The sequence below is a fragment of the Egretta garzetta genome, unplaced genomic scaffold, assembly GCF_000687185.1.
Source record: "Egretta garzetta isolate BGI_Z169 unplaced genomic scaffold, ASM68718v1 scaffold708, whole genome shotgun sequence".
Lineage (NCBI taxonomy): Eukaryota > Metazoa > Chordata > Aves > Pelecaniformes > Ardeidae > Egretta > Egretta garzetta.
Genome location: NW_009260485.1, coordinates 1,057,588 through 1,068,632, shown reverse-complemented (window position 1 = coordinate 1,068,632; position 11,045 = coordinate 1,057,588). Strand labels below are relative to the sequence as shown.

At 36.4% G+C, this 11,045-nt stretch overlaps 1 protein-coding gene across 1 annotated transcript in view; it reads left to right on the top strand.

Annotated features, from left to right (window-relative positions):
- Positions 1 to 11,045, top strand: part of HPGD (15-hydroxyprostaglandin dehydrogenase) — a gene marked incomplete at its 5' end in the record, with an annotated part of 35,707 nt that overhangs the window by 20,541 nt on the left and 4,121 nt on the right. Inside the window, 2 exons of the mRNA XM_009644205.1 lie at positions 1,413 to 1,509; positions 9,594 to 9,670. Of these exons, the coding sequence (XP_009642500.1) occupies positions 1,413 to 1,509; positions 9,594 to 9,670 (174 nt within the window). The remainder of the gene's footprint in view (positions 1 to 1,412; positions 1,510 to 9,593; positions 9,671 to 11,045) is intronic.

Below are 11,045 nucleotides of genomic sequence, written 5' to 3'. Positions count from 1 at the left end.
CAGGCTGAGCCACTGCCCCAGGGCATGATAGGACCTGCACCTGCTCTCCCTAGACAGCATTAACCCCGTCCTTTCTAAAATGTCTTGTGTACAGCCTATGTATCATATGTATATATTAAAAATGCCATCCACCCTTAAGTCCAAGTCTAATTTCAGTTGAGCTGCCAATGAGTTTATGTTCAGAATAAGTATACCTTACAGCAACGCTACGGGGCATTAAACAACTTGGGTTTCAACAAACCCTCCAAAATTTACATGTGATAATCTTGGCTACATTTATAGTGACTCTGAAACTTTCCAGGACTTGCGAGAGAAATCAGATTTAGTTTGGTACTTTACCAAATTTTACATTTTATTTTAAAAATTAATATTTATATTTTACAAATGTTACCATTTTATATTATCCACTGAAAACAGTTCTTTGGAAAGTTTCTGTAAGAACATTTAATCAATAACATTCTTTTGACATTAATCAAAACATTTTAAACAGTATGACACTTAAGACAAAACTTTTCTGGAGAAAAACAAAAAAGTTCTTTATGGGAATTTTTTTTTTAAGAAAAGTTTAAAATTAATTTTGAACTATTCATATTTGGTGATTTTTTTTTACATTACTCCAGGAAATGGGTATACTGAAAATATACTGATATTGAAAATATCACAGAAAATGCTGCAACTATAGAAAATGAAAAAAGCTGATTCTTTATCAAAATTTCAAAGCAAACTTGGTAATGACATCTCAAATTGTTTTATCTCTGTCAATGGGCAGCTTAACTTCTTGTTACTTGGGCAATGAACAAGCAATATTAATAGAGCAGGAAATTCAGTCTTCCAAATCTGATTCCTGTTAAAAACAGTAAGAGTGAAAGGGCAACTAAACTTGAATTAGGACTTTTACTTTATCTTTTATAACATGTATGTCTAAACTATCAGCTAATAAAAATGAAATGTAATACATGTCTTTAAATCATTCCAATTTTGATTTGGGAATTTAGATAATGGTAGAAAAATACTTAATGTCCTGATTTTAAAAGCTTTTTTTTTTTTCTTCCCAGTACACCTAGCCACTATCCATTAGGTTTCAGTCATATACAGATGTATATACTGCATGTATATATATATACACATATACTACTTGGGAAGATTTCCTTTTCCGTGATTCATAATTCTGTAGACCTTCCCTGGTCAAAACTCTCAGCTGCTATTATTTCTATGCATTGCAGTTGTGCTTCTGAAGTTATTGAGTTGCATTACTGTTGAACATCATCTGTGATTATAATCTTCCAAGTATCAATAAGATCACTGGTAAAGCAATACAGGTTCTAGGTACCAAGACTAAAGCAAGATTCAGTTTCTAGGAGCAGAAAAGAAACATATTTTGAATATAATCATCCCTTTCCCTCCTATATCAGACATCTGTGATTAGAGGAACCTACCTCGGCCTAGAATACATGAGAAAAGGAAATGGAGGCGATGGAGGAGTAATTATTAATATCTCGTCTTTGGCAGGTAAGAATATTTTCTGCATAAACACTTTCTACTTGCTGGTTTGCTTCTAAAATAAATAATCATACTGATTAGCCACACTTTTTCTTCTTTCTTATGGCTCTTCCCTGTTTATTCCCATTTTGACCTGGTTTTCATCGTAGCAACCAAGGTAATATCACAGGACCACAACTTTCATTTGCTTTTTTAAACTCAGTTCAATGAAAAATTCAGCAATTTTCCTAACCTGTCAGTCTTGTATTTAATAATCTTGAGCATGATGTAAATATTTTTTTATCTTTCAGTACTGCCACATATTGAGCAAAACCTAACTAGCCTTGATTCATTATGCTTATTCAACACTGTTCAGTAACACTGCTGAATTAAAACATTATGTACACTACACTGTGTGTAAGAAACAAAGCCTAATGTATAGACCTAATTTGAATTCAGGGTTACTTTAAATCTGATTATTTTTGATATTATAAAACATTTATCAGGCATCAAATATGGAAAATCAGACAATCGTTTTTCACAGAAAGCATAGAATCAGTCCTCCATTCAAATCCATAGGAGCACAGCTATAGGAATATTTAAGATTAGACTATATCTACTTTATTAATGAAGATTGTCACACACCAAGTCTGTCCATGCTCCAAGTCCTCTCAGGTGTGATCTGCCTCTGCTTCAGAAGCCATAAAATTAACACACATATTTCATTGAGCTTAAGCTAGCATATTCCTTGCTTATTACTTATCTATGCTATCACTCTATTTCAATTTATTGGCATAAAAATAGTATTACATGGCTTCTAAGTCAGTCAGGGTTATTGCTGCTCAGTTGTGAGGCAGAATCCTTCTCCCTTTCCTGTAGGTACACATCTTGCAGTGCCTGGGCTCATAGCAAAAAAGCACAACTGAAGGGGAAATGGTAAATAGAGAATGATATCACCTGACACCTGTCCTCAAAAAATATGTGGGGAAATACTTGAATTCTGTCTTGTTTGTTTGAACAGTTTGTTCTCTCCTGCTACTGTCATACTGTCCAGGAAAAATAATAGGTGAGCTGGCTTACACTTGGATTGTCAGTGCTTTCTTTGGTACCCATGCAGAATACCAACTGACAGTAATTTTATTCCAGGGTATTCCTATGTGTTTTAACAATGAAAAGCCAGGAAGACAGCAGTGGCCATAGTTCCTGAGTGTGAATGGGGATTAGTGCCAAATAGGTGTGAATGTTCTGTGTACTATTAAATTCTCCTGTAAACCCTGGCTTTTGTGATGAGAAGTCCAGCTCACCCTATTGACATCATACATGCCTCGATCCTGAGGACCTGACTTAACACGTGCACGTGCCTCATATGAGTGAGGGACCCTTTGTTAAAAATCTCCGTGTCCCTTTAAGTCAGCACTTGCAGTAGCACTTACATCCCCTACTGATGCCAGTAAGTTTATCTCCATTGGCTGAAAAGGACGTTGTATTGGGACCAAATTAACCCGAAGGAAACTGCTGTTGCAGTACAAGAGTTCACCAGCACAAGTAAAAGATTAAACATTTTCACAGAAGTGCTGATGTCCACGCAATGCTTAAGAAAGAGCAGAGGTAGCAAGTAGTTTGATTCTGCTTCTAACTAGTCTCAAATGAACACAAAATTATTTTGATTTCAAGACCTAACAGCTTGGCTTTTCTAGGTTTGGTGAGAGCGTATAAGTGCCACTTTAATTGTTTGATTAAAGTTAGCATTTATTTACTTACTTACTATTTTAACATTATGCCATAATGATTGTGGGAACCTGTCAAAAACAAAGCGTTCTTTGTTTTGTTTGCTCCTTCATAGTTTGTATTTAGCAATTGTTTCCAAGGTCATAAGGAAAAACTCATGAGAAAAGCTGACATACACTCATTTTTATCATTTATTTATTTACTACTGTTTGTGCTTTGTAACTCTGATTCTCCTTCAGTCTGAAGGTCTAAGTCCTGCAACTTATTCCATATATAAAAGGCAAACTGACATTGGCTTGTTTAACATTGTCTTCCAGTGTTTTCATTTCTCAGAGCTAGCTTCTGTTGATCATTAAACTTTTGAGTGGTTTTGACTTTGTCCAAGTTCTCTGTAAGATTTTATCAGACATGCTCTGCAGACAGCAAATATTCTCGTGTCAACTTGGTAAGCAGCAAGAAGAGTTATATTTAGTGCTTACTTAACCCTCAATAATATTCACTTTACCCACTAATTAGCTTCCAGTTCTTCACCATGGGAATTTTGCCAATTATTTGAACTAGGGGCAGAATCAAGCCTTACTGTTTTATATTTCCAAACATCCACGGAACTACTTAAATGCTTCCTATGAAGTGGATGCTTAAAGTGTTCATTCAGCTGGATGAAAGCCAGAGTGTCCACCCTTTCTTTCCAGTATTGAATCTTCCTTTCTTTAATGCCCCCATAAGACAGAACTAAATATGAAAGGGAGATGTGTAAGAAATATGTGAGAACATGCAGCAAGCACCCAGCTCCTAACCCACTGCATCTTAAAGCTATAAAGCTTTCTTAATTTTATGGGATGTGAGCATTCATATCAAGGGGAAGTAATACCGCTAAACAACTGAGATAATGGGAAATGTGTTTTACTGCCAACTTGCCCCCATAAAATCTAATGCCAATGGTTCCAGGTTTTTGCATTGAAATAAACTCCATTTTAAATTCAGAGAGTAAAATGTTCTAAAATTTCTTTTGTAGGAAGCTACATACATTAATTTTAATTTTCTTTAACAGGATAGTTACAAGCAACAGAAAAACCATACAAAACTAAATTTAACTCCTGAGATTATTTACATAATTAAATTTAGCATTGTCTCTTACCTTTTGGTGGCTAGTACCTATACACTTTTATTAAGTAAAGGGGGAAAGGGAATTCATGTGTGTGCATGCACTTTTGTTGTAATGGCCTTCATACTTTCAAGAAGTTGTTCTGTAAAACTGAATTTGTATCTGCCTGGATTCTAGCAGACTAGAAAAAAAAAAAATCAAAGTATTCAAAGAGGGCTTAAAAACTAGTAAAATATTTAGCATCAAATCATGTTAGCTTTCTATGAGAGGTTGCTCAATGTGTAGTGTATCTGAATACCTTTTTGTTGCACAGCCATATCAGTGGTTTAATTACACCCAACTTCAAGTACTCAGGCTCCACAAGCAGCCTCCCTATAGAAAGCTTCAGCCAAAAGAAATACTTGAAAGTATCCCTCACAGCAAACAGGCTTCTTTAGGACCTGATCCTATATATACTACAAGAACAAAGCTAATCATATGGTTAACATCACTGAGTAAAGGCAAGACTTTATCACAGTGATACGGTGGAGTAAAAGTGTAAATGGCTGTACAGCTGGGACCTTCAGCTCAGCATCATGAAAGAGCTTCTCTTCCCTCTCCTTTGCAAAAAAAAAAAAGATGCTGCTGAGCAGAATCCACAGGAATGAGGTAAGAAAATTTAGAAACTATTCCCTTGAGACTTCAGTTCACTGTTAAAAAATTTCCTAGAAATGACGTGGCTTAGAATTTTTGCTAGGATTTCTGTGTCTCTGTTTTGACACACATCTCAGCAGTATAGCTGACATAATGACTGTGACCTTGTACCCTCTCCCTATTCTTAAGAATGAGAGAATCAGTTCTCTCATCACTCTGTAGGACCACCACACTCCTGGCTCATTTCTCCTGTTACATATCCGCTTCTTCAAAAAAGGCTTTGGCCTTCAAAGAACATTGTAGGCATATTCCATACTGTTCATCCAGACTTTTGCCTAAGGGCGACAAAGGAGATTTCTGTAATGTGGTTTGGAAAGACGTCTAATTTAAATAAATATGGCTAAATCTTGTGATGTTATTTATTTGAAAGTATTCTGTGTTTTGATAGAAGGCTTTGATAAGTATGCTTTATAAAACAAGCCTAATACAGAAAGGAAAACAAATTACTTTGGCAATATTTCCCAACATACAGAGAAGCACACTTTTGGTTTGCTTTTAAATAGGTTCCACTGGTTTGCCAAAATTTACCTTTCAACATTTTCACAGATCTTTTTCATAAACAATGAAAATTTAGAATTTTAGAATGCCACACAATACTGAGTTTATCACATCAGTGAGAGAAAATGTAAATATTTTAATGAAATATTTAAGTATTTTAATAGGGAATATATTTGTCTAAAGTATAACTGAGAATAGAGCTTAATCACTGCATAATCATAGTGTAGAAGCGCTGCTTTCTGATGAGCCCAAAGCCTCCAGTCTGTTAGAAAACCGACTTTGGTTCTTGTATTCTCTGTGCCACACTCATCCAGACATGAAGTACGCTGTTCCAAGAATTAATGAAGCTTAAAGATACTATCAAACAGAAATTACATTTGTCTCAAGCTGCCTAACAGTGCACCCATGGAGAAAATAGGGGATGGAAAGGTCATCTGAAAGCTAATAAATTTTATTCAAAGAAAGAATCTTGTTCAAATCTCTGAGGGTAATATGTGTTCAGTGGGAAAGCATACCTGGGGAAAAATGCTTAATTCTGTATTCAACAAACCTCTTCAGTGGACAGAAAGGAAACACTGGTTTCAACAAAGCTTACTGATACAATTCAAACTTATTGATACAATCTTGACCTCCAATACCGATTTCTTAAGATGTGGATATTGAAACTATTGACCATGATGAATAAGCAGTTGTAATGAGAAGCCTGACACCACATCTCAAATGGTAGACTGGTCTCAACACTGAAGCAACAAGAGGGCTAGTGTATAACCAAGGGCAAGACCTGTCTTTCTCAGCCTGCCAGGAACTGAGAAAACTGAAAAAGAGCACAGGTAACACCGCTGCACAGGATTACTGCTGATCTGCCTGAATTGGTTTTGGTAACCCAAAGGGCACCTTCAGTCATCATGAATTAATTTGCAAATCAGTGACTAGTTCTCAATGAAGATCACTTGAGGGGAGAAGGAAATTCCCTGTCCCCTTTCATGTAAGAGTTCAGTGATGCAGCAACATCCAGAGAGAGGAAAATTCAGGCATAGTTGCCTCCCCTTGCTAAGAGAGACTGAAAACCACATGTATCACTTTGCAGGAGTACACTGCTCCACCATCATCTATTCCTCACCCCCTTATTTTGTGCATAATGTTCTCCAGTCTGTCTCACCGCCATTCCACTTTCATAAGACGATTAAATTGCTCTTGGGAGCAGCAAATAGAATCCAGATTTTCTAAAAAATGAATGCCTTGACTAATATGCTGTGCACTTATCTTTGCTCACTGGTTGAATAAATACTCAGGCAGAGTAGGATCAATGTCACAGAGAGGTTCATCCCAACATACTTGCTAGCAGAGTCCCTAGGTTAACAGACAGAGGCTCAGCACTTCCCGGGGCAGGTGAGTGGCTCAGAGCTAGAAATCCCACACCTTGGGTCTGGGTACCAAACTCAGGAACAAGAGTGAGACAGGACTGTCATTGTTTTGGGTGAGGGATGCTAGGACTAGTTTTCATTGTCACCACTTTGGCCGAAAGTGAGTCAACCCATTTCTTCTTAGTTGTCCATTTCAGCAAAAATAATAATTTCAGTTAGGAAAGAACTGATTTTAATGCTTTGATTAAAAAAAAAAAAATTAAGTTATTTGTTCCTCCCTTCTCAAGTCTTTGAACCTTATTCCACTTCATTATTGTAAGCTGTGCCCTTCCTTTGTTTATTTCTTGACTTCGTTTCTCTTTCCTCTCAAGTAACAAGTAATTTGTCTTACTATATATTTTAAAAAACCCTAAAATTTCTCCTCTGTGTTTCCCAGTAGACTTTGTCATTTGTATGTCTGTTAGCTGCAGCCTCATGGGATTGTTTTTTTCTTTAAAACATGGAAAAATACTCAGGAGTTCAAAAGTCACCAAAGAGATGAATACTTAGCCTGTGTTGTGATCACAACCCAGAGGAGACAACACGAAAAACGTTTTTCATAAGGCAAGTTCTCAATCAGAAGCATAACACATTAATCCAAGCTAAGTAGATAAATACAAGTTTAAGAGAACAACCAGCCACTAGGTTAAGTTCTTCATTTCCCACCACTGAACAGTGCTAATGACAGTGCTGCTTTCACTGGACCACTAGTGTAACATTTAAACCAAGATAAAACTTGAAGCTGTCACAGTTGTAATTAGAGCTTTGTGCCATATTAGAAAGATTTTTTTTCCTTCAGACAAAATGGGTTCCCGAACAAAGACCCCGTGCAAGTCTCTGGCATACATAACTTTTCTGACAAATCCATACTTAAAGATGGGTAGTTGTGGTTTAACCCCGGCCGGCAACTAAGCACCACACAGCCACTCACTCATTCTTCTTCTCCACTGAGATAAGGCACACCCTTTCTTGATTAAAGATATGAAATATCAAAAATTAAAAAACATCTCTGAGGTATTAAATGGGATGACTTCCATTAGAATCAAACACTAACGCATCAAAATCAGTATCCAGTTTCACAATACCACATTCAAGAACACAGACAAATTTTATTTTCTAACTTGAGGACAGGCTGTGGTTTGCTATTCACAAGACCCTAGCTTTCAGGTGGAACTGCAGCATCCATGTGGTCCAATTCAGCTGTCATATAGTGGAAATTTTTGGCATAACGGGCAGAAATGGATATATGCACATAGTCTGTCATCTCTTCTTGACTAGCTTTTTGCCATCAAACTCAGTCCTACTAGAATTAAGTTCTTAATTTTCCTCCAAAATCTCTATTCTCTCTTCTTTCTCTACTATAAATAATGATTTTGTGCTCTCCCACTCCCCCCATAAAGGTTCACAATGTTAGCAGTCATTTTTCATTTTGCTTCTCATTTTCCTTACAGAGGACAGCAATGATATTACCCAGGGTTATTACCTCTTTTTTTCCTGTTCCCTTCTAAAAATCTTCACCCTGGCTTTTCATTCCAGAACAGGGCCCACTGTAGGAGGTACCATACCACAAAATCCTTTTCAGCCAATCTATTTCAATTTAGAAAATGCTTCAAAAATCTTTCCTATCCACATCTCTGCTTTCATTTCTTTCTGTTCACTATCTGAGGTCTTCATCTTACCATTCCATTCACAATATTTACTCACTTACCTCTGCTCTCTTGGCACTGAGTTCCTGCATTCGCGTCTTAGTGTTTTTTCCATTTGCTTATTGCAAAATAGCTTCCCTACTTCATTTAAATCTCTTTAAAAAAAAAATTACTTAAGAAATACTACCAGAGTAGTCTTGTAAGTAAATTTTACAATACCTCAGATGGTGTGTCAAGACTGAATTATTTTGTTTATAGTTGCTCCTTTGAGCAAAAAACATGATCCAAGAGTATGTATTTGTTATAGTACTAACCACCTTGTCAAATAAATAAGCAGCAACAATATTGCACAGGCAGATGCACTGGCTGACTGCGCTTCAGTCAGCTGTGCAGCACTCATTCTTCTCTCTTGCATTAGGGCTAGGGGAAAAGTTTTATCTGAGGCTGAATTTTGTTACTATTCCACAGAAGCAACACAAGCAAGGAATTTAAGTCAGACATTATATTTATGTTTTGATATATTACAAAGATAATATTAAATCAGTTGCAGTAGTCAAAATGGATTTTGTTATTTCCCTTACCTTTTCCCATGCTTCCTCCCTGAAATCACTGTAAATAATTGCAGGTGTCCAGTTTACATATCAGCAGCTAGGGTGTCAGCAATTAAAATTTATCTAAAATACTTTACATACTTTAAATACTTCACAGATTCATAGAGGGCGGCTCAAAAATCTCATCCTTGAGTGTTTTCTTCTGGTTCCCCCATTTTAAGTCATACTTCATAGATACAACTTTTCGTCTTAAAAGTTACGCTTTTTTTTATTACTCTTCTTTTGCCTCTTCAAGTTTTTATCCTTCTCATAACTTTTCCCAGCCTACCTCAGATTACAAAATATAATTTGCAAATTTTTACTAATCTATTTTGTTGCATCTCTATAAATCCATCACTTATTTTTTACATTATAGACCTATATGTGTGTTTACGGTAATCATATATAGGAGTACCCAACATCTTTATTCAGCTACTTTTTTATTTTAAAGGACTCATGCCTGCTGCATTCCAACCTGTGTACTGTGCTACAAAGCATGGTGTAATTGGATTCACACGGTCAATAGCAGTAAGTATGTGTTTTTGAAAACAGTATCAGGAGCTCCTTGGGAACATGCTAAGTTTCTCGTGTTCCCTCTCTATTGTCACACAACTGGAACTAATTTTCTTAAAGAAAATAAATTGTCTGAAGCAGTGGAGGTTCCCTCCTTTCACAAAGGGAATCCAAATCTGGAATAAGTAAGGCGTGCATGTGTTCATGACCGATTTGAGGGTTTGGGAGCATAGAAGAAAGATGTTGCAAAGTAATTCAAGGACAGTGGGAGGAGCCCAAAAGTCAAATTCTTCTCCAAGCTTTAAAAATATTTTTTGTAACTCCATCCCAGCCATTTAACATTTTGGTTTCCTTATTTGTAAGTCAGGTTGATGACTTTCTTATCATAAATAGGCACTGAAGTGTACAAAAAGTTGCTTGAACACAAAAATGTTTACCATTTATTCTTACCCACCCTTAATACGCTCAAAATGCAAAATGACTCATCCAGGATGGGACATGTTTGATGTTATATGACTATATAGTAACCCTTAGCCTCTGACTTCAAAACTTTCTAGTTAAACTGAACAAGCATTAAAATAAAATAACTTGGAGTGAGCAAATATGATTACATTTTCATAGGCTAAGCTTAAAGATAGTCTACTCGTATAAGATTTCCAATCTAATTCCCAGGATAAAGTACCCGAAATGATCATTTGAATAGTTTATCCATATTTTATGCCTCCAGTCCCTACCCAAGTAACTTCTTTTTTTAGATTAACCTAAACAGATTAATATGGATAAGTGTTGCATATAACATATAAGCCACAGCATGAACCTGACACCTGGTTTTCCATTTTTGTTTTCCCATGGTAATATAAACATCACCATCTAAGTTCAAAAATAAAGGGTCTGCTAAAATATTAGAGGAAATACTGTCTCTATGGAACATGAGAACGCTGAGGAAAAAAAGAATAATAAATATAGTGAATCACTGTATTTACCAGGAAAGGCAGTACAGACTAATACTGGGCAGGTATGATAAAAAACATCTAGGACTTCAGTCTCTTTTCTTCTCCAGATCAAAAGGGCAGGCTACCATATCATGAAAATGACATGTGATTTACATAATATCAGACAGGATTCCTGTTAAGTGTCAAAATAAATAGAACTCAGTGTTGAACAATTATGGTTATTGTGGATATATCACATATAGTTCATGAGTTCTGTGCCACCAGTAAGAAAGTTCATCCACCATTCAACATATGCCTGGATGCTGATCAGACTTCTTAAGCCAGGTAATAGACACCCCTACCCGAGGGGATGCGATACTGGACCTGGTGGTCACCAATGCAAGCGAGCTCGTCAGAGATGTCAAGATCGGAGGCAGCCTGGGCTGCAGTGATCATGC